Source organism: Mytilinidion resinicola (genome assembly GCF_010093595.1).
Source record: "Mytilinidion resinicola strain CBS 304.34 unplaced genomic scaffold BDZ99scaffold_26, whole genome shotgun sequence".
NCBI lineage: Eukaryota > Fungi > Ascomycota > Dothideomycetes > Mytilinidiales > Mytilinidiaceae > Mytilinidion > Mytilinidion resinicola.
Window position 1 is genome coordinate 46332 of NW_022985462.1, and position 22797 is coordinate 69128.

The 22797-nt window shown below is 52.3% G+C and overlaps 9 protein-coding genes across 9 annotated transcripts; 3 read left to right on the forward strand and 6 right to left on the reverse strand.

Annotated features, from left to right (window-relative positions):
• Positions 1–1128: 1128 nt before the first annotated feature.
• Positions 1129–2969, reverse strand: BDZ99DRAFT_503103 (uncharacterized protein; the record flags this gene model as incomplete). Its single annotated transcript, XM_033723942.1, has 3 exons — positions 1129–1513; positions 1570–2789; positions 2895–2969. 3 exons carry the CDS (start codon positions 2967–2969, stop codon positions 1129–1131), a joined length of 1680 nt encoding a protein of 559 aa, XP_033570425.1.
• A 1317-nt stretch (positions 2970–4286) lies between these two features.
• On the forward strand, positions 4287–5048 carry BDZ99DRAFT_399452 (uncharacterized protein; the record flags this gene model as incomplete). The annotated part of the gene is made up of 1 exon (XM_033716134.1): positions 4287–5048. A coding segment is annotated over one exon (762 nt), but the record flags the coding sequence as incomplete, so codon positions are not given.
• A 2291-nt stretch (positions 5049–7339) lies between these two features.
• On the forward strand, positions 7340–8907 carry BDZ99DRAFT_468019 (uncharacterized protein; the record flags this gene model as incomplete). Its single annotated transcript, XM_033721151.1, has 1 exon — positions 7340–8907. A coding segment is annotated over one exon (1400 nt), but the record flags the coding sequence as incomplete, so codon positions are not given.
• A 114-nt stretch (positions 8908–9021) lies between these two features.
• Positions 9022–11170, forward strand: BDZ99DRAFT_453124 (amine oxidase-like protein; the record flags this gene model as incomplete). Its single annotated transcript, XM_033718313.1, has 4 exons — positions 9022–9033; positions 9118–9586; positions 9653–10392; positions 10586–11170. Exons 2-4 carry the CDS (start codon positions 9382–9384, stop codon positions 11168–11170), a joined length of 1530 nt encoding a protein of 509 aa, XP_033570428.1. The 5' UTR covers positions 9022–9033; positions 9118–9381.
• A 467-nt stretch (positions 11171–11637) lies between these two features.
• Positions 11638–15215, reverse strand: BDZ99DRAFT_546603 (ras GEF; the record flags this gene model as incomplete). The annotated part of the gene is made up of 5 exons (XM_033726879.1): positions 11638–12062; positions 12136–13928; positions 14019–14231; positions 14342–14675; positions 14748–15215. 5 exons carry the CDS (start codon positions 15213–15215, stop codon positions 11985–11987), a joined length of 2886 nt encoding a protein of 961 aa, XP_033570429.1. The 3' UTR covers positions 11638–11984.
• Positions 15216–17271: 2056 nt separating this feature from the next.
• On the reverse strand, positions 17272–18299 carry BDZ99DRAFT_165299 (uncharacterized protein). The gene has a single exon (XM_033712906.1). It carries the CDS (start codon positions 18034–18036, stop codon positions 17578–17580), a length of 459 nt encoding a protein of 152 aa, XP_033570430.1. The 5' UTR covers positions 18037–18299; the 3' UTR covers positions 17272–17577.
• A 25-nt stretch (positions 18300–18324) lies between these two features.
• Positions 18325–18928, reverse strand: BDZ99DRAFT_165302 (uncharacterized protein). Its single transcript, XM_033712907.1, has one exon. It carries the CDS (start codon positions 18796–18798, stop codon positions 18388–18390), a length of 411 nt encoding a protein of 136 aa, XP_033570431.1. The 5' UTR covers positions 18799–18928; the 3' UTR covers positions 18325–18387.
• A 490-nt stretch (positions 18929–19418) lies between these two features.
• On the reverse strand, positions 19419–19959 carry BDZ99DRAFT_546606 (uncharacterized protein; the record flags this gene model as incomplete). Its single annotated transcript, XM_033726880.1, has 1 exon — positions 19419–19959. A coding segment is annotated over one exon (495 nt), but the record flags the coding sequence as incomplete, so codon positions are not given.
• A 1870-nt stretch (positions 19960–21829) lies between these two features.
• BDZ99DRAFT_481902 (uncharacterized protein) lies at positions 21830–22303 on the reverse strand (the record flags this gene model as incomplete). Its single annotated transcript, XM_033722450.1, has 1 exon — positions 21830–22303. One exon carries the CDS (start codon positions 22301–22303, stop codon positions 21830–21832), a length of 474 nt encoding a protein of 157 aa, XP_033570433.1.
• Between the last annotated feature and the right edge of the window lie 494 nt (positions 22304–22797).

Sequence of the window (22797 nt, forward strand, 5' to 3'; positions counted from 1 at the left end):
ATCTAGGCACCACCAACTAACTGCTCAGGCGGAACCGAGAGATACACGAGGAAGGTTTAAGAGAAACAAGAAAACTACAAATGACAAGATACTTGCTGCTGTTTCTCCAGAAAGCCAAGCTCTGTTCCCCACAGGGGCATATGGAGACATGCCTCTGGCCCGCATGTCCCCATCCTGCGGAACGCCTGCGAGCATGCCCGATTCCACGTCGTCTGTGTCACAACTTGATGTTTACAAAGTCTGCACTACTCGGCGCTTCCCTGCGCATGGTCAGCACACTCACTAGAGTCGAACTATCTATCATAGCCGCCCCGATCTCGCTTGCATCTCATTTCTGAAGAGTCTGTGACATTTAATTTAATAGTTCGCGCGAATCTAAACATTCTCTTTCGCGCAATGCATTGCGTTTCTCATAGCTCATCTTTCAGGGTATCAAGTCGTTGCTATTACAGTCTCTTTCTCGGCGATCGCCCTTACCGTCGTTGTATCGCATTTGTTCACACGCTTCGTCTTGATTCGGAATGCGAACACGGGAGATTTTTGCATAGCGCTAGCCATGGTAAACTTTGTTGCACAGATCCTCACTCAATAACTACATGCTAGCAAGCTCGTCTACGGCGGACTACAGTAGAGCACGTTGATTCCGTGAAAGTCACGTGCACATTACATTACCTGCAAATGCGACTATCCGCAGGTAAGGCCTTATTATCTAACAATAGCTGATGGCCTACAAATATGAGTTCCTTTTAGTAGCCCTTGACGCAATAGAGTCTAGTTTAACGCTTCCTACGCTTCCTAGGGACATATTGGCTCCTCCAAAGATTAGTCCACAATTTCCCTATTTGATGTTGATATGGTTGGTATTTGGTATTAGTGTTTCGCTATTCTATATTGGATATCTATTTGCGCTCTAACGTGAAACCATGTCTCAGGTTCTACGACCTCGCGTCTAAACATCCTGTCAATTTTACAGGCATGAAGCCGTGATTTCGGTCCACCACTTGGTACTCGGCATCTTACCGACCCTCGGACTAATATCATCTCGTGCTCATAGTCCATTGGAAGTCTTACGCCAGCTCCATAATCACACCCGGAACGCCTCGCTCAAAACCAGATCCTAAAAAATCCTCAGAATATCCTTTTGGTACTCGGTTTCACCCATCTTGCCTCCTCACACGTATGCTCACTCATCCACTGCTTGATCTTCACGTTATCCCATCCCGCATGGAACACCTTTTCCTCTTCGCTCCAATCTTCTTCGCCCTCAGGATCTTTCCGTTGCCCGAGCCTGAATGAACGCACGAATGTGCAACGGTCGCGGCGGAATGTATACTGGAAACATCCGCCATGCTTGCGGCACTCCGAAGCGCATCCGTCCACAGACTTATGTGCGGGCGAGTCGTCAGGTTCTTGCCAGCCGTCCCAGTCGGCGTTATCCCAGTCCTTGCGGGGCTCAAACGTGCCGAGACCGATGTGTGCTGCGATGTCGGCGTAGAGTATAGGGCGCTGTGGCCTATTAGTACTTCAAATTGGCCACTTCAAGTCCGTATGGCCTATCTGTGCACTCACACTCTCATTCCACCGCATCGTCCATTCCCAAAACGACCCCATCTCCTCCACCTCGTCTTATGCATACTGATAGCAGGCTGACACCAAAACCTTTCCGCAAACGGGATCCCACGCAATGGATGCGGATTAAACATCGGAAACAGCCCACTCAACGTGACACCATGCTCCCACAACGCCCACCCGAGCATCGAATCCCCACAGCACTCCCCCCTCAAATCCCGCTCATACTGCGCGTTGATCCCCGGCTTGACAAGCTCCCCATACGCCCCCGTCTCCCGATCCAGCAATTTCTTGACCGCGGCGGCGGAAACCACGAACCCGGCCCCGCCGTACGCGAACCATGTTTTCGGTAAGCCAGGGGGGGTGCGGCCGGGCGAGGGGGAGCCGAAGTAGAGAGGCACGCGGGGGTCGAAGCGGTCGAGGAGTTGGAAGAGGTTGTCCCATATGATGAAGGTGTCGGACTCTAGGAAGACGTACCATTCCGCGGAGGGGTTGGATGCGTGTGCGTATTCGACCATAGGTAGGAATTTGTACTTGTCTAGCCGCCACCCACCTTTCCGGTTGAAATCCCCGCTCTTTAACGGCTCTTTCTGCGCGTGGTAGGCGTCGAAGTCGGCGTTATTATCTTGTAGGGAAGGGGGCAAGTCGGCGAGCACGTCGAATGCGGTGCGGGAGTCGACGATTGAGTCCATATCTGAGGCGACGAGAAGGTTGGGGATGCATTTTGAAACGGAGGTGAGTTGGGCGGTTAGACGTTCGGAGGGTTCGCTGGCGCCGATTTTGAGGGTAACTTGGATATTCGAGAGGAGGTGGGTTGGGAAGGGGGCGCAGATGTCGTCCTTGGGGGTAGTGGTGGATTGTATGGGGGAAGAGCAGTGAAAGCGGGGACTGGGAGGCCAGCTCCAGTACTCGACGTCATCATCTGTGGACTCGGTTTTGGGAGGTTGTAGGGAAGGAGGAGGTGGAGTTTGAGGTTCTGGGTTGGGCGGGGATGACTCTGGAAGGGGTTCTTCGACGGGTTTCTTTGTGAAGAAATTGGATGGGTAGAACCAGGGCGATTGGCTGAGGACGATGAGGGAGGTGAGAAGACGAAAATAGCAGCGATGATGTAGAGGCCTCGCCCTCGAAAGTTTGAGGCCAACATGCCAATTGATGAGATGAAGCAGACAAGAAGCAAAAGGAAGACAAGAAGAGGAAGAAGAGACAAAGACAAAGAAATACTAATATTATTTAGTGTAGGTACGACCACTATTCCTCCATACCGTTCCTGAGCCTTCTGTGCCGTGTATCTATTCTAGGCCTTTCATTCACTGGCGCAGCCTTACAAGAAACAAGGAACTGCATCCTACAGGAGTGGTGAGATACGATGACCTGCTGGCTTCGTCACAGCTGCGGCCCATTTTGATAGGTACTTCCTTGACGACCAGGCTAGCTCTACTTAGCAGCGCGTTACAAGTTTCGAGGCAGACTAGAGATAGTGGAAGGATTTTGGGGCGGACAACTGGGCCACAATCAAGCGAAGGGCGAGGCTGACACGCTAATAGGCCGCTAGATCCAAAACATCCGTTTCTTATCGATGCCAGCGGAACGCAATTCTTGGAAAGGGTGCCTTCCTCCCCTGGAACCGAGCGGGGATCGCCGCTCCAGGCCACGTTTCATCACGTGAAGGATGGATCTCTAGCCACCCGATCGGGACTGTGGCGCTCACGAAGCGCTCACGTGGCGCTCTTCTAGACCATGGATCAACAGCACGCTATCCCATCTTTAAAATGTTCCATTTGACACTATTCCTGTTCCTGTCGAAACGCCGTGATAGCTTCGGCGGCATCGTGGCGCTTGTACCTTTTGTATCTGTGGCGCTCAAAGACTTCGCTGAAGGGAGTCGAGGCTTCAAATTTGGGACGCGGGACGCGCAAGGCTGCCCCTCGGATGGTCTAGCTGCCGTGAAGACGGCTCCTTTTCGCAATTCATTAGAGTCATGAGGCAGTATATAGCTTGCGGTGTCGGCGCCGTGAAGAAGTTTTCGAATTATCTCGAGTCTGTCGCTCTTTTTGCAGTTCCGTTGGATCTATTCATTCTTTTGTTACGCGTCTGTCGTCTTTTTCGCCGTCATGCGCCCTTTCCACCTTTTGATACCCTTCTTATGCGTTGCATATGCCGCGCCGACTACAACCGCGCCGTGTACGTGTAAGAGCCTTGCGACTTCGCTTGGTAAGACGAGCACTCGGACTGTGACTGGGTCCGCATCGTGTACGGGCCTAAAGCTCAAGCCGACCTGCTCAACTTCGACCGTAAAGACCTCAACCAAAAAGTCATCGTCTTCGACAAAAATAAGTTCAACCACCAAAAAGACCAGCTCCACGAGCACCAAGAAGACATCCACATCTGCAGTCAAGACCTCTAGCTCTTCAGTCAAGACCTCCAGCTCTTCATCCAAGACATCTAGCTCTTCAGTCAAGACATCTAGCTCTTCAGTCAAGACATCTAGCTCTTCAGTCAAGACATCTAGCTCTTCAGTCAAGACATCTAGCTCTTCAATCAAGACCTCTACCTCCACATCGAAGCCCGTGACGTCCTCCTCTTCCGTGAAGACATCTGCTTCATCAACCCTCTCAGCAACGACACTCAAGACCTCTTCCTCTTCTGTCCAGCCATCCACATCCACATCGGCCACGACGCTCCGAACCTCCACAACGTCCTTTTCTTCCACTTGCGTTCCAAGCCCCACCCGCAGCGCCGGCAAGCGTGGCCTGAGCTACAACGACGCTACCCTGACCCAACTCTTCTCCCTCTCCTGCGGAAGTAAAGCCTCTAAGGTCAACTGGGCCTACAACTGGTGGAGCGGCTACTATGCCTCCGGAACACCCCAAAGCGGCCTCAGCACCGTGGTTACCTACATCCCCATGCTGTGGTCCGCCGCGTCCGACCTAACCAGCATCTGGAACACCAACGTTCAAACCGCCATTGCTGCCGGGACCGACGCTGTGCTTGCCTTCAACGAGCCTGATGGATGCTCTGATGGTGGATCGTGCATGGACATCCCATCTGCGGTCGCCGGATACAAACAGTGGATGAACCCGCTTGCAGGTCAAGTGCGCCTAGGAGCACCAGCTGTCACGAACGGCGGATCGCCAATGGGGCTGACCTATCTCTCGAACTTCCTTGGTAATTGCACTAGCTGTCAGGTGGACTTCATCCCGATACACTGGTACAACGACGCGTCGCAGATCGCGGACTTCAAGTCGCAGGTGCAGAACGCGTACTCGATTGGAGGAGGACGGCCGTTGTGGATTACCGAGTTTGGGTGCACGAGTGGGACGGAGGCGCAAATTGAGACGTTCATGAAGGCGGCGTTGACGTGGTTGGATGGGTTGTCGTATGTGGAGCGCTATGCGTGGTTTATGGATGGGCCCGGGTATCTGGTCAATTCGAACGGCTCCGGGTTGAGCCCGCTGGGCTTGATATATGATACTTATTAACGAATTGAGGCTGAGGTAGTTGGTATGAAGATGATGATTTTGTCATAAGTTTAGGTACACGGATTTACCACTGCACGGGTTCTATTCTTGCTCGCCCGACATCACTGTGAGGAGTACCCAGCTAGCTTGTCTTCGGTTAGTCAAACGGTAGCCCTGTTTCCGCTGCGTCGAGTTTCGAGGAGCTCGAGGGTGGTGAATTTGGACAGGCAACCGTTTACCTGCAATACTAGGGCGAAAGTTTCCTTACATATTTTCGACACCGCTTGTGGTGTCTTAATGTACTTTTACAGGCCCAAAGCAATGGGTCACACACCTCTTTGCCGCCGTCTAAGGGTGCTCGGTAACATTCCACAAGACGTCTTAGCAAGGTGTAAGGAAATTCTTATCCTAGCACTATAAGGTAGCTCTGATGATTTCCCACAAGATAAACCCTCTGTATGGCTGAAACAGAAAGGGTGCGCGATACGCTAGAGGAAAATCATCAAATTTTGAGATTAAGAGAGTTGTTACACTGCCTCGAGTTTCCATTGAATGTATTCCAGCCACGTTCATGGGTGAGATCTAGCAAGCGAAGTCTTATGTCGCCGAAGTTGATGGGGACTCTGCAAAATACTCTGGTCTTTCCAACCTCCCTAGAGCATTGCGAATGTTTGCTGCGGCTACCCCAAGCAGGCCGTCACGGATCAGTGTTGGCGGTAAGATGCATTTGCAGGTGCGACAGAGATGAAGGACGAAAACTAGAGCCCCACATCAAACCAACTGTTGGTGGCCTGTGCGTTAGTGTTTGAGCCCGTTCTGCTTCGATGACAATTCCTTCATCTTCCTCTAAGGTCATGAGAACCGTTCAGGACAGAGACTTTTGCGCAGCATATATCCCCTGTATCAACACGAGGGCGTTTGTAGCTTCGCCGACTCTCCCCAGCTTCCTTCACCGCGCCGAGCCGCGTCGCGCGATGGCATGAGCTGAGGGAAGGATGCTTACCCGGGCCCCTTGGCAGCTTTGCTTGGCCTCTTCCAAGGTTTCTTCTCGCTCTATCCTCAGGCCAGAGTATGCAGGTGCGGTGCATGAGGTTGGCTTGGCACAATTCAGCTGCTGCGCCAAACAGCCACGATGTCCAGCCCTCGCCGACCTTTTCGCCCCCATCTAATTCCCGTGTAGGGCTCTAAGCGGCCTTTCCGTAACGCCCTATAAGTCGATTCTTTCCTTACTAGAGTCTCTAGTCAGATCCAATTCCATATAAATCTCCTTATACTTTCACTCTCATCAATCTCGCAGCACATTCTAGAGGCTAGCCTCTTGCTTATACCATAAGAATCTTCGTTTCCTAGCAGCCAGTTTTCTTCAGCACCAATCTAGCCATGCTTGAGAGGACATAATAGAGGTTTCATCGTTGCAGTCATGTCAATCAGGTCACCATCCCCTCTTCCGCCAGGGAGACTCTCACCACAACATGGCGGCTACATCTCTCTAGCTGGATGTCATACAACACGACCGTATGGGACCCCGGATCTCAAGGGCGAGCGGCACTATGGCCTTGGGATAGTGCCATCGCCAGAGTCGACTTTCGCCTATTCTCCGGGGCTATATTCTCCAGGCCTGTCCTCCCCTGGAATTTCAAGCGTTTACAAGGAACCACGACGTCCGTCGAGACTTCCTTCGTGGTTCCCTCACACTATACCTCTTCGAAACTCACCGCGGTCATTTACCGAGAATGAAAGCGTCGAATCCTTCCAGATGACACCACGTAAATCGACCCTGAATGCAGGCCTTCAAGCCCTGATTCCAAGGCCGACGGGTCGTCCTCAATGGGGCCTTCACTGGTGGACTCCTACCTGTATCATCGGATTGTTCCTACTAGGTGTGATTGGCGCGTTAGCACATCACCAGTTCTACAAGTTTCTGAATGGGAAAGAAGCACGGGACCAAGTTCGACAAATTCAGTACGGAACAGCCCTCGCGTTCTTTACTAGAGCTACTCTAGTCGGAAGCGTTGTGTTATGTTACAAGCAGAGGATATGGTACACCTTTCGACAAAAGGCATTGAGCTTGAAGGCAATCGAGGCTTCGATCGAAGTCACTGAGGACCCCACGATGTTCTGGAACTGGGAAATGATCAAACGATCTAAACTATCAACTTTGATGGCCGTTGCTAGCTGGATGATGCCAATTGCGGCGGTGCTATCGCCTGGGACCTTGACTACTCAAGCGGCGGTCTGGAGTAACTCCACGATGTGCACCGCACCTACTCTCAACTTCACCGAAGAGGCCTATGACGACTTCCGCAATCCGAAGATGATTGATGGGTCATATGGAATCTCGCTTTCCTACTGGAATACCACGGATATCAATGCAACCGCGCCCGGATGGTTCGACTACTGGGATCGACCCTCGAAAAACGCAGTCAGACTCTCCGTCATGAGTGTCTACACAAACAAGCCCGTCGAGATCAAAGGTGGAGATGCGAAGGCATGTGGTGCGGGATGGAACTGCACCTTCTCTATCTCTTTCGTTGGTCCTGGATACCAATGTAACGAGATAGCCAATGCGTCCTCCGATACAGCCCTGCAATCTGGCTCCCCATTCAACACATCATCTCTTGCGCCGATTGGAGATAAAATCTACATTGCTGATGTTGACGCTGCTGAGTACGCCAACCCTCAACTTCTAACCAACGATAAAGGCGAGCCAATCGAGGGACCTCCGTGGCCAGCTGAGCTTGGCGCACTCAAGGCTGAACCGAAGCTATGGATTGGATATTCAGTTAATACCACTCAACCTTACGCTCCGGATTCAGCTTTCGCAGGCAAATGGAAAACAGTCAAAATTCCAAGAATCTTCGCCTGCGAGCACCACGAAACTCAGTACACGGTTCACTTCAATTACAGCGGAGGCAAACAAACTACCACGGTTACAAATAAGACCTTTCTCAACCCGATCATCGACACATCGATCCAAGCCACTAAATCTGCGAACGGCACGTCACATCCATTTGATATAACGCCATCGTCAAACTTCATCCTCCCGGGTCTTGATGTCCCTCGGTACAAGTTGATCGCCGCGTATCACTCTATTGGATATCTCTTTCGAAATTGGCTTCGCGGTACCGTCGAGATAGAAGGAAAATGGCCTCGAACCCTCTCCGACGTGACCGAGACCCGGCTTGTGAACCGAAAGACGTACTGGCCCCTTCCCAATCTAGAAAAGGAAGTGCAGTCACTGTATGAAGATCTGCTACTCACGTTACTATCAGACACCTCCTTGCTCATAGTCGCAAACGCTACGGTCCCGTGCACTAAGTCGCGATATGTGAGCGAATTCATGTACCATACCCGGTCACTCTGGATTGGATACGCAATTATTATAGTGTTGGCTTTTATTTGCCTTCTCGTCGGTTTCATTTCGATGATCGAGAACGGGGTAGTGTCCGGGACGGGCTTTGTGCATACGATGGTCACGACCCGTAACCCTGTTCTCGATGCTCTTGGACATGGGAGCTGCTTAGGGAACGGTCCCTTCCCAAGAGACTTGTTGAAGACGAAGCTGAAATTTGGGGTTGTAGATGATGGTGGCATAGAAGATGGCCCGGCGCATTGCGCATTTGGTCTCGAGTCGCAGACTAGGAAGATAGTAAAAGGGATGCCATACGCAGGGCTACACTTACCGAGGCCAGGTAAAGAGAAAGCCGACTGAGTTCGGCGTTCAATTCTATGTGTATATGTTTCACCTTTAAATTCAATACAGTACTAGATCGTAATTTTGGGCACACGGATATAGCACTGCTCCAACTCCTCTCTTGCTCGCTCGGCACCACTGTGAAGAGCACCCGAGCCAGCGGGTATTAGCTTTGTTAAAAGGTAGTCTAATTTCTACTATGCTGGCCTTCACATCCTATTTGGAGTTTCAAATGCCTATCGGGGTACCCCAAGCAGTCGCAAGGAGTGCCCAAACATGTGTGTCTTGGTACTGTAATTACCCACGTGATCCCTACAAAGGTATTAATTGGCCGACTTGAAGGTGATTGGTGATTAAGCGAGAGACTAGTCCGCAAAGCAAATCTCGGGAACCTACCCTTTGTACCAAATTCCAGGAGACATTCCGCGACTCCGTGGCCAGATCTATTTCCAGCCTCTAGCACCGCTCATATGATTGAAGTCTACCGTACTTCGCAATTGGAAGTCACTCCACAGCCAGATATGGAAACGTTTCCAACCACCTGCGGCCAAGATGAGACGAGTACCGTTCCATCAAGTAATGACCTCATGACCTTTATCATCGTCTCCGATTTCTCAAATTTCGCGTTCTGTCTTTCCTTTGTCATACAGCAACTAAGAGATGGAGAAGAAACGGATAGCTATTGTCGGTAGCGGCATCTCCGGGCTCGGCGCCCTTTGGACGCTTCGGAATTCTCCCCATGAGGTGCATTTGTACGAAGCAGCAGATCGTCTCGGTGGCCACACCAACACAGCTACCTTTAAATACAACGGCGACAGCACACCCGTGGACACTGGATTCATCGTCTTGAACGTAGCCACATATCGTGAGTTCGATACATGTCTTGGCGAAGATTATAAAGCTCCACTGTAGATACTAACCACTTCCACAGCCAACTTCATCGCTTTCCTCAACGCCCTAAATGTCAAAACCATCCCGTCCGAAATGACCTTCGGCGTCTCCCGTGACCACGGCGCCTTCGAGTGGTCCGGGACGTCTCTTAGCTCCATCTTCGCGCAGCGCGAGAACGTCTTCCGCCCGAGCTTCTGGCGCATGATCTTCGACATTGTCCGTTTCAATCTGTTTGCGTTAGACCTGCTTTCTGAACAGCAGAATGGTGCTTCAGACGCGCAGAAAGAGCAGACGATAGGTGAGTATCTTGTGCAAGAGGGTTACTCGGACAGCTTTAGGGATGACTATATCATCCCCATGACCGCGTGTGTGTGGAGTACCGGTCCGGACAAGTGCGCGCTTGAATTCCCTGCTATGACGCTCGTGAGATTCATGTGGAACCATCATTTGTTGAGTACGGTTGCAGAGAGGCCGCCGTGGTTGACGATCGAGGGGGGTTCGCAGAAGTATATCGATGCCGTGCTGAAAGAGACCTCAAAAGCCACTATCCATCTTTCTTCACCCGCCATCTCAGTCGAGCCTCAAGAAAACGGCAAAGTCAGCCTAACCCTAGGCGGCACTCAAGAAGCAAAAACCGAGATCTTCGACTCAGCCCTCCTAGCCTGCCACGGCGACCAAGCCCGTCACCTAATCTCCGCATCAGCCACTGCCGAAGAACTGCGCATCCTCAGCGCATTCGAAACAACCCCAAACACCGCGTACCTCCACTCAGACCTTTCTGTGCGTCCCAATCATCTCTTCTTCCCACCTGCTCATCCCACACCCCATATCCCCCCCCCCCCCCCCCCCCCCCCCACTCCCCCCCCCCCCCTCCTCCCCCCCCCCCCCCCCCCCCCGTCCCCCGGGGGCACCCCCTCCCCCTCCCCCCTCATCCCCCCCCCCCCCCCCCCCCCCCGCTACCTCCCACCCCCAGCTCATGCCCACCCGCCGCACCGCCTGGTCCGCGTGGAACTACCTCACCCTTTCCTCCGACCCCACCACCAGCCCCAGGCCCTCACCAACCCTCCACACCGTCTCGCTAACCTACAACATGAACATCCTCCAATCCCTCCCCACCTCCCTCTACGGCGACGTCCTCGTGACGCTAAACCCGCCGCACGCGCCCGCCGCGGCGCTGACCCAAGGCTCGTACGCGTACCGCCACCCGTTGTACAACGCGCGCGCTGTACAGGCACAAGAAGAGCTGGCGCGGATCCAGGGGACGCGGGGGGTGTGGTACGCGGGCGCGTGGACCGGGTACGGGTTCCACGAGGACGGGTTTAGTAGCGGGATACGGGCGGGGATAGCGGTGGGGGGGAGTGTGCCGTGGGAGGTTGTGGATGCGAAGTTTGTGCGGGGTAGGGTGCCGGTGCTGGGGTGGAGGGAGCATGTGGCGAGGTTGGTTGTTTGGGTGATGCAGGTGGTTATTGGGGTTTTAGGGAGGGTGTTGGGGGAGGTGATGGAGAAGGTGGAGGGGGTGAAGAGTGGGCGGGAGAGAGGGAAGGTGAAGGGGATGTAGAAGCGGGGAGATGGAAGAGGGTTTTGGGGATAGATCGCCGCTCATTGCTTGAAACACTTTTGTTCATTTCTCGTACCTCATGACATGTGTTCTGTATCAATGCCCATCCCAATCCAGCCATCCCAACCCTTACCCAACCAATTCATCCCTTCCCAGTAAACATAATAAAACAAACAACCTCCCATACTCCTAAGATTTCTCATTACAGCCTGTAAAACACCCTCAGATCCCCCCGATACCGCAGGGTCAGGGAGATATCAAAAAAGGAGAGTTCGCCACACCAATCCATTCCCCCTTACATGAAACTCCAGACATAATAGGCACAAGCTAGATGACAGGATATTCGCACCTCATTATTAAACTGCTAAATGCTCATAGCTAAAAGACTTAGATATAGAGAAAAGGTATCTTAACAGAAGGGGAAGTGGAATATGCTCGAAGAAAGAGAGAATAAAAGGAAAACCGTCTTCAGCGACAGAAGGCTGTTCCGATATTCAGAGAAGGCCGGAAATTCGAGTAAAGATCTTATTTAGTAGAGGATCTTCGAAATTGAATTTCGTTCTGATTCTCATTGAAACCTGATGGCCCCGGGGCTGCCGGCTTGGCTGTGTCCGTAGTTGAACGAGAATGGGATTGTGGGCATGCGCGCTGCGTTATCCTACCCTGGTCAGAGGACGATTCCTCTTACTTGTAATACGAGGATATAGAAAAAGAAACGGTGCCGAGACAAGGAAACGTAGAGTGCTAGACGATATTGTCTAGGACATAACGATCTGTTCTTGGGCACCGCGGGTGGATGAAGAATTTGGTAGCACTAACGCTGGAACCAATTGAACCTGCGTCGGTCGGCGGCGCCTGCGGCCTCGAGCTGGACGCTGCGGTCGTAGAGTTCCTGTTGTCTTGCTGTTAGCTTATTACTCCCGAAACCCACTCCCTACACCATCTTCAGAGATAAGTAAGCGTACATCGTCGTCCTTAACCACTTTAACATCAAGCAGCAAGCTCCTAACATCCTCGTTCCTACCGAACGGTGGATACGGTGTTCCTTGTGCCTTTTGCACGCCTACGATGACTTCGCCCATGATCTCAAATTTGCGCCAGTTAATGCGCTCCTTACCCGCGACCCCACCGGGAGGCGCCTCGCGCGAGTCTCTGCTGCCGGCCGCGCCTTGAAAGACTGAGACGCCCGGGTGCGGGTTCGCTGCTGGTGGGCCTCGCTTGTCGCCTACAAAGGTAGCATTGCCTTCAGCCGCAGAGACTAGATCGCGGCGGTGGAGGGGGAGGTAGGGTATCCGCTCTCCCGAGGAGTTCTCCCAGGCGAGGCGATACGCAAAATGCGATTTCTGCGTACCCATAAGAATCTCCAGCTTCATGAAGTCGCGAGAGGTAGGCTGGGGCACGAGTTCACGGGTGGCAACTAGTCTATGCACAGCCGTGCCCTTGATACCGGCTAGTACGGCACCGAGAGCGTTGTAGTTGTTCAATTCGCGAAGCTTGCGCGCAATTCTCATCCATTTTTCGAGCATTAGTGCTCGGTGCTTCGGCTTGTCTCGAAGGAGAATGTAGTTTGTGACAGTGTAGGCAACGTGGTTGAAGTGCTCGATCATGCGATTGACGTTCTCGAGGCTCTTGCAGCGCTTTTTCTCGTCTGCGTTCATACTCACGTGACGGACCAGATCACGGGGTCGAATGGAGGAGAACATGATCCAGTCAATGCGTGTTAGCTCTTTTGCGATAGCTTCGTCGTCCTGGCCCATCATCAAATGCCATTGCGCCTTCGAAAGAGGTTTTGTGGGGTTTGGTACTAGGGTTTTGGCGATTTTTTGCGCGCGCTCAATACCGTTGAGCATGGTCTGAGATGAGCTGCTCGTTGACCCAGTGGTAGAGATCAATGTCCTGGACGAGCTTGTCGTTGCGGTTGTCGTACTGCGGCTTACACTATTGTTGTCCGTAGATAAGGTACCGATGGCTTTGGCGAAATCATCTTCATCAGAATCCTCATCGAGGACAGTATGGAATGTTTGTAAAGGCTCTGCCTTTTCTCGATTCCGATCACAACAGGCCCAATCCGTATCGTCATCCTCTGTCACATTTTCTAGGTCTAGTACCATCTCCCTTGCAGCTATTGAGAAGATACGATTCGAAGATAGTCCAGAGACGAATTTTCGCATTGTTCGCCTGGTTTTTGGGAACGCAAAGTCACCTGGATAACAGCTCACCCATTGCTGGAGAATAGCTAGGTGCCTTAGCTGAGCTATCGTGCGAATCATTTGCGGGTGCTTATCCCGCTTTAGTGCTTCGAAGCGCTTGACGATGCTGTCCAAGAGCTGGCCAGGGGTCCCGAATCTCCGGTAGAGGGCCAAAAAAATAGCTACAAACTTTGAGTCATTCTTTGACAACGGCTGCGCAAGAAGCCGTTCGACTAGCTGGTCTAACGTGTAGCCTTTCTCGTCTGATGGTAGGTCTGTCGCGACGCTTTGACCTCCATCCGAGTCCTGGGCTTCGGTATCGTAAGATTCATATCCAGGAGACTCCTCGAGATCCAAGAACGTGTGGCCAACCGTTTCACTTGGAGTGTGCTTGTGGCCCTTTTTCTCGGCATCCTTTTCAAAAGGCCCGGGCGTCCGAGCTTTGAGCCTGGACCCGGAGAATTCAGAGCTAGCCCGTTCATGTTTCCGAGACCACGTTTCCCGGGGTGGCACATGACGTACAGCGGAGGAGTTTGCCCTCCGACGGTTCGAGGCGGCCTGAGGTTGTGCTGGCGGAAGAATTAGGCAACGTACAACGATGTCGACTCTTGACGTGATTGCGGGACGGAGACGACAATGTGGAGATGGGATTAACTTACTTCGTCTGGCGGATATTGTGTTTCTAAGCATTACCGACAGGCATCTTTTCTGGGTTTCGGGGGCGGATTCTGCGGTCTGGAAAGCGTTTATTTCCCCCACGAGCTTCTGCGCTTTCTGCTCCACAACGGCGGGATCTACTTCTCGATGAACAGGGTGATTATCGCACTTGCATGCAACTAGAAGGTAGGGAAGATACGTGATTGACAATGCGTCTATCCCACGAATCCGTCAGCATAATTGTACATCATTGAGTTCCAAGCTCTCCACCCGGATTGCAATGTGACCAAATAATTTCCGAGGGTGTAATTGGAATGTGACTGACTCAAAATTTCGGGTACTCGCTCCAGGCTTTTGGCATTCGTGACATCGTAAATTGTGATAGCTCCGTCTATCCGCGGTGTAGCAAGGTCGTCAATCGTTTCGGGCCAGTTGATGCAGTCCCGTTCCCCAATGTTGATTTCGCTGAAAGATAGCTCCAAAAGGCGAACAATGTAAATGGATCCGTCAATGGCCATTTTGCGGGAGCTTATGGCGGCCGAGGAAGCGGTGTTCTGCAGGTTCAGAGCGCGGCGAATGAAGGTCGACTTTCCACTGCCATGCGCACCCACGACGACAATGTTCAGGTCCTGCATGGCGGCAGTGTCGTTCCCCACCGACTGGACGAAGAATGCGTTAGCCCCGCGCTTCGCGGATTGGGATTGAGCTACACGTACTGAGACTGAGGCCACTGGCGACCGTGGGCTGGGAATGGAATCGGCCATAAACGAAGGTCTCGCTTTGATGTTAGTGGGGGAGAGGGGTCCTTCGGTGTCGGAGGAACTGTCGAGGGAGCTGGACGAGGCGTCGTCGTTGGCCCCGTCGTGGGCGTCGTCGTGTTGCTGGATATTGTAGCGCTGGAAGAAGGGGTCGCCAGCAATTTCTTCGTCATCGGCAGCCTCGCCTAGGGACAAGTTGTCCGCCTGAGCAGCATGATAGGGACCAGACAGCTCGGTTCTCGGGACCATAGGCGCAGAGTAAGCGCGGCCCTTGAGGCCAGGGCGAGCAGTATCGGGTGGTGTCGACGTCTGGGCGGACTCCCTCCTCGGCGGGGCCGCGAAGGACTGCGAGCTCTTTGCCTTTTCGCGCTTCGTCGACTGCGTGTGGGGCCGGGCAGCGGACTGGCCTGCGGAGCATGCAGCGCGTCCTGTGGCAGGCATGGTGGTGGTGCCAGGGTGGTGTGCGACGTTGAATCTCCCGATGGAGCTCAAGCGGCGGGGGGTGGGACGGCGATGCCGCTGAGCGCAATTGCAGGCACCGGGCGGCTGCCAGACATCGGAGGAGAGTGTGAGAGCGAGGGCAAGAAGATGAGGATGCAAGAGGGCTCCCGAGACAGCTGCGAGATGCGTGCCTAGATGCCCAGGCGTGCTTGAAGCTTGAGCTCTGGTAGTTAGATATGTGGGTTGCGGTCGAGCCGGCGGCGCCAAGTAGCTCTACCCTCCACTCTTCACACTTCAATGCAGCGTCCGCGGTGATCACTACGACGCCAAACCAAGCCGTCAGAAAAGTCAAACACGGCCGATGGGAGCACAGCAGCGCCCAATTGAGCCATGCAACGGAGGAGCAGCCGGTGCCCCGACTGGCGCTGCCGAGTGTCGTCAACCACGCGATGCTGCGATGCTGCCGAATGGCCTCACGCCCTGACGCCTGAGGCCTGCGCCAGGAAGAGGCCTGTCAGGCATGCCACAGCCCCCGACGCCGATCCTCCGTGTCTTGAGGTGCCGGAGCCTCTCCCCGTGAAAGGCATGCAGACGCCAATAACTTCGTCCCAATTTGGGTCCGCCGCAGCCAGAGCCCGCCACCAGCACTCAGCTCGGGCGGAAACGCTGCTCACGCGGCTGTCTGAGAAAATGCACTGGATGCATGTGCCTTGTCGTGTACATGTGCAGAGTAGACCATGAAGAAGAAGTCTTCATGCAGGCTGCCGACATGTATTTGTATGTACTGTGCTCCCTTCCTGGCCAAAGCAGACGTCTCATCACGACCATTCGCCAAGGTCGATCGTGGCCTAGTAAGCTCCTCGATTGGCTCTCGGAGCATGGCGCAAAGAAGCAATGCTTAGCACAAACCATACCAAGCACAAACTATACCTAGCACATACTCTGTACCATACTCAGAACAAACTATACCATCTGTATCCTCGTTATTGTCCGTGACTAATGGCTGGTCTTCAGCTTGATTCAATGAACAATTGGGGCCCTTCGACGTACGTAACAGCTACATTTGCACATTTCAGCCGATCTTCTTTCTCGTCGAATCCGCATCTCTTCACGTGTCAAAAGAGATCCCCAGTAATGTCTGTCCACGTTTTAACCTACCACGCTACCTACGCAAGACTCCCGGACCGCATGCCGATTTGCAGAAGCCACCACTCGGTCTGTCAGAAAACCTCCCCAGCACGCGCAGAATCTGGAGAAACCCTGCAGACTACGCGCACTCCAGCTTTTAGCTTCGTATGGGGTACATTGCAACCCTGACCTCTTCGCTCAGGGCCTCTTTTCCTTTGAGAATAATCACGAGGGAGGGGCGAAGACAACAAATATGCCTACGACGTTGTCTCATCCTCACAACCGACGCCCAATAGCCACCCCAGCCTCCGCAACACCAAACTAGCTTCCGTAACACCAACTCCACCCCGTTTTCCCACCCTCTAGCACTGCAGAACTCAAATTCAATTCCACCGGCGATCCCTCTCTTTTCGGACCACTGCGAAAAATCAGCCACTGCCCTCCTCAGCCCTATTGGCCCGCTACTTCTGCCGCCTTTCTTACCGAGCACCCGCAACCGTGTCAACTGGCATGCGGGCCGAGAAGCCTTACCCACGCGCCTGTCAACTCAACGTGAGACGGCCCCTGCCTACCTCATTCCAATTACCTTCGTCCGTCGACGTCGAGCCTATGGACAGCCTCATCACATGTTGGAACTTCCGCGTCACGGTGTCGTGAAACTGTGACGGGGCGCCTCACGAAGAGCCCATCCTCAATCCAACTCGCCGGACCTGCAGCAAACGCGAATACCGTCGCTGGTCACTATCGTCCGACGCTGCATATGCGACTCGCAGCACGTTCTGCAACGAGGCGGCGGCCCGCCGCGGGAACGATTGTCGCGTGCGAGACGATTGGCTTTTCCCGACGGGAAAATCGGGCTAACTTTCGGGTTATCTGATCCCATGCGTCGAGATAGGCACTCCACCCGACCTGCTCGTCGTTTCAACACACCAGAAATGTGACGTGATTGTGATAGGCGTACAGGAAAGTGGGGTCACGTGACATGTGATCTCAAATCTCGAGTCTTTGTCGAGTCATGTAAGGACGTTGTTAGGGTACGTACGGCTATAATTATCTCAATTCTTCTCAAATCTTATCAGCCGAGCTGTTATATTTAGGCAACGTACACATTTTCTTTTCGCTATTTAAAGGTTCATCTGGAGGAGCAGTCACGTGTCTGAACTGTATACGTTATACTATTCTATTATTGTTTAACTACTAGCTCTAGCTCAAGGCTTTCTCTAATACGGTCACCCTACGGCTCAATCCCAAACCACCTCATCTTCGTCGTCTTCTTTTTTCTTCTCCCGTCACGAACCCGGTAAAACTCGTCCCACGGGTTCCGTGAATCGGGAAGGGTCGCAGCGGGCGCAAGAGAGGGTTCGTGGAACGCTGTTATCGCGGGCTTAGGGTTCCATGATGCGCCTGTTGAGTACAAGCGTGATGCTGGTAGTGTCACGACTGTTGAGGGAGAGGTGGAGATTTGGGAGGGGATGGTTGGGTAGGGAAAGAGTGAGCGGCCGGTCGGGTAGGTTAAGGAGGTCGACCGGTTGGGTGAGTAGCTCGATCCTTCTTCCTCGTCGGCCGCCCGGGTCTTGGAGCCCGGTGTTTGCTTCACAACGGCCCTTTCTGGGACGCCGAGTTGACAGGGTGCTTCGGCGAAGCGGATGGTTTTGGAGACGTTTTCTGTCTTCTTCTGCTTGGTAAACGGCATTGTGTGTTGTGTATGAGCTGTGACGGGATGTGCAAAGGAAATGTTATGTGACGAGATCTTGGAGTTGATGAACTATGGCTGTACTAGGAATATATAGTTCGGCTTTGTTCATTGTCTTAAGCCTTTGTTGGCTTTAGCGATGTACAGTAGACAATGCGCATGTCACGGCGAATTCGGATAATTAGAAAGATGGCGATCAAGATGTTGCTATTAACCATCGCTGGATATGTGTGTCAAAGAAATGCGGCAAAGGCATGTGATAGTATCATTCTATGCTTTTACGCGGTCCCCCCTAACAGTCCACTAATTTAGCTACGTGGTCGTAAATCATTAACGACTCAATTCCAGAACTCATCCATTCAACCAGGAGTCCCAAATCCGCCTCTTCTCTTCAACCCCTTCCTCCATCCGTCCCCCGAAATAACTCTTGAAGTTTCCCATGTCTCCGTACATGTGCTCCCGAGGTTTCCGAGGCGGCGAAGGCCTGGGGTGATACCCCATACTCGATGAGGTATACCTACGCCCAGATTCTGCCTCCCTTTTGCGAGCCTCGACTTCTTCGTCATGCAAGCGCTGCTCCGCGGCTTCGAAGATTTTTTGTTGCTGTTCACGTTGTTGCTGCTTAGGGTCAGTGCTGGGGCTGGGGCCTACCTGGGAATCGGGACTGGCTTCAGGCTGGGGAGGTGGACTGGTGGGTGTGGTTTGGGACGACGGGGTGGGCTTACGGTGTTTGGCTTGCATCAGGATAGAGAGGTATTCCATCGTGGGTGGCGGGGTGCTGGGAGGTTTGAAGAAGGGGGCAATTGGGAAGAATTGGGGAGTTATCGGAAGGGTTGAGTTGTGTTTATATGATGCCGCCGTGCATTGTGTTTAATTCTTTGGCAATGGGGTGATATGTGAGTATACAATGTTGAAGTCAGAAGTGTTGGCTACTTTGGTAATACTCTGAAAGATGAGCGAGCAACGTGAACGGGTAAGCGCACTTCAAGGTAAGTAACACTGCATACAGGTTGGACATATCGATTATCTCAAGTCACTGTAGTAGGCATGTCATGAGGAGCTGGTACCGGGGTTTTGTAAAGGACGTATTGAGAAGTCTGCAGACCGTGCTTAGCGGCCCGGCAGACGGTGAGATTTTGTTAGACGTCAGCGAATCCGAAATTTCAGACTCGAAGACTGGAAATGTCTACGGACCGAGCCACGGGTCTGTCAGACGAGGAGATGCTAGTCGATTATCTTCGAGTCGATTATCCTCGAGTCGAATGTCGAACTCGAGGAGCAAGAGAATCGACTAGAGAGTGAAGGCGCCCCGAGATCTAGCCCTTAAGGCTACTGAGGCTCCGGGGGCAAAGGAGGATTTTCTTTGCCGACCAGCGTACGACTTAGTCGCTGCATAGTCTTCGTGAAGGTCGTTCCTCTCGTCGCCTGTCAACGGCCTCGTAATACGCATCCCACGGGTTGTGGGACACGGGGAAGGTATCGAGCTTCGCGACGTATGGGACGTATGGCTCTGGTTTGAGTTGCCTTTCTTCCCATGCGGCACCCGTCCAGTGCAGATGGTCCGTTCGCTCTTCTTCGGCTTGCAGAGCTTCGCGCTCCGCGCGTTGCCGAATTTCTACACGGTAGGCGACCTTTCGCACCTCCTCCTCCCAAGCCAGCTGGCGGCTGCGCTCTAACTCTTCGAACTGAAGAAGGCGCTCGTCTTCGGTTGGATCGGGGGAGGAAACGAAGCGCTGGAAGATACCAGCGCCTTGCTTCTGGCTGTTGGGACCCATTTTGGGCTTGGTTAGTATAGAGGATCCGAAGAAAGACGTTTTGGTGTTGTAGGAGTTTTGTTGATTTTGTATGAAGTGTCAAGGAAGTTGAGAAATGTAGGAAGCTTGACAGAATTGGCTGAAAAATTGGAAAGTTGTGCTCTCTAAACGTCAGTTCAAACGTCTTTATGCAGGCTTTTTCTGGCGTATTGTATATTTACTTAGTCGGCGATGTCGATATACAACATCCAGGACCTGGCCGCCATGTTGGTGTACTATGTAGTATACACGGTACTTTCTTGAACAAAGTAGCAGCGTTAAGTGATGAGCGGCCACCAAATTGATGTGAATGCTTGTATTACTGAAATAGCTACTGAAAAGCAACAAGCCTATATCTAGCCTCAACACAAAGAGAGTAGTTGTCTCGTATAGAACATAATGCTGTTCTAGACTAGTCAATGAACTAATGAAAGACTGTTCGAAGTTAATACTTTGTCACTAAGGTTCTGGCAATTATAGGTTTCATTAAAGGCCATTGGAGTAAGCATGTTACTATAAAGAACTTATGTTGGGGGATTTTGGGAAGGATTTATTGAGTTTACGTACCAGAACCAGACTTGCTGGTTCGCCAGATGAGGAGTTCTATTTGAACGTCAAAGAATCTGAATGTTAGACTCGAAGAATTTCCGAACTGATAACATGCAAGGCGCCTTCAGGAGGTGCCCTTAGGAGATGTGACAGGAAGTGTCCCAAGGCCCAGCCCTAGGGCCTCTGAGGCTTCGGGGGCTTCGGAGTATTCGGTCTCCTCAGGAGTGAACGGCCCAGGCGCTTGAGCTTGTAAGACGTTGTCATCACCTCCCTACGCTTATTCACGGCAGCGTAGTATGCATCCCACGGGTTGTGGGATATAGGGAAGGTCCGCACTGTCGTCAGTGACGGCTCTGGGGGGGTTGGGTTGGTTTGATCCCAACCCGCGCCGGTCCAGTGCAGACCTTCTATGCGGATTTCTTCGGCTCGAAGAGCTTCGAGCCGTTCGAGCCGTTGACTCAGGTTGCAAATTGACGTGAACTCTGTCTTATTTCGGGGGCCCGAAGGCCAAACTATATACTACGTAGGAAGTGACTGTACGCGTAGGCAGAAGCACTAATTAGAGACAGCAGTAGGCACGGTAGGCACGGTAGGCCACCGTACCCCAACCCCTCTCTGTAGAAGTTGTAACTGGCTAGGCATGCAGGCAGCTACTATGCCAGCAACTCCAAGTCGTTGGAGCTGCGCAACGTAGGAGACGCTTCGGATCTCCCGGGCCGCCTGCTGCGGGCGCTCCTCATGAGGTTGAAGTAGACGCTCTCCCTCGCTTAGGTCGGGAGAGGGGATGTAGTGCTGATATTGTCCAGTGCCTTCACTGCGGTATCCAGAGCCCATTGTGGATTTGGAGTTGGAGTTGGGGCTGTGAATAGTTTTGTGAGTAGTGTAGGTGTGTATGTGAGATGTCAAGGTTCTGAAATGCAGATTACTTGACTGTAATCTGAGTATTTGAGAGTTGTGCTCTGAAAAGGTGATATTGACGTCCCTATATAGGCTTTTCATGACGTATTGTATACTGACTTATATGTCGCTATGTTTTTGGACAATGTGGCCACACTAAGAATCTGGCTCCCATATCAGTCTGTGTATTGATCGGCACGTTCATACACAATGTAATAGCGGAATTCCCATCGGTGAAAGCTATTCAGGAGACATGTCGATCTGGAAGGGAGACGGTAAGATGATGATCTATTGCTAGTTCGGAAATGGGAATAGAGAACACGGAAACATGCAAAATAAGGGGTCAACTAGTCACTGAAATAAGTACACTCAGGGAGACATAATGAGGCTAGATAAGAGTGAATTGATCTTGGGTATGACCAGCTCATATAGTGATCCTAGCCAGTGAAGTGAAGGTCAGAGGATGCTGGAGTCAATTGTCAACGAATTCGAATATCAAACCCAGAGAACTCGGGAATGACTACATCGCAGGTGCGGTGACCAAGATCTAGCCCTTAGGGCCTCTGGGGCTTTGGAGGCAGAGGGGGAACATCTTTTCCGAGGAGGACCAGCATCAGACGCTTCATGGTCTTCATGAACGCCATCTCCTCTCTACGGTTACTAAGCGCCTCAGAGTAAGCGTCCCATGGATTGTGGGATTCTGGCAATGTCCTTACTCTTTCAAGGGGTGGCTTGGGAGACACTGGTTGTATCTGATCCCACCCGGCGCCCGTCCAGTGTAAGTTGTCTTGATAGGCTTCTTCGGCTTGTCGCTGGAGAGCTTCGCGATGTTCACGCTGCCGGAGCTCGGCATCGCGTTTGGCGTCCTCAATTTGGTAGGCCTTCTGCATTTGGTATTCCATTTGGAAGGCCTTCTGTCTTCGGTCATCATCTGATCCCTGAAGAAGGTTTTCTTCTTCGATTGGGTCGGGTAAAGAGATGTAGCGCTGGGACCTGCCAGCGCCTTGACTTTGGTCTCTAGAACTCATTGCAGGCGAGGAGTCGTGATTGTGCAGTTTCTGGGTGATTGAGGAAGTGGTTATGGGAGTAGTTGTAGATGGTGTCAAGGTTTTGAGGTTTGGGAAGTTCGACAACGATTGGAAAACCTGAAAGCTATGCTCTCCAAAGGAGGCCAGTCTCGACGTCGCTATATAGGCTTGTTCTGGTGTATTGTGTTTTCGCTTGGTTGATGATGTTGATGTACAATGACATAATTTACAGCGTGGCTAGTTACTTATCCGTCCAATCTTCAATCCATCCATCGGCCGGATGAATAATCCACACCCATTGAAACCCAATCCAACTAATCCAGAAGACGTGCGATTCTCAATCGGATCAAATAGTCCTACTTCCAATGGAATTAGCCATATTCTGGCCCATGCCACTCTCACACTCCCGTTTTCTATACCTGTAATAGCAGATTTGGCAGTAAGTCTGGGTGGATTGATCTGGATTGTCAAATCCCATCAATCTGACCAATCAA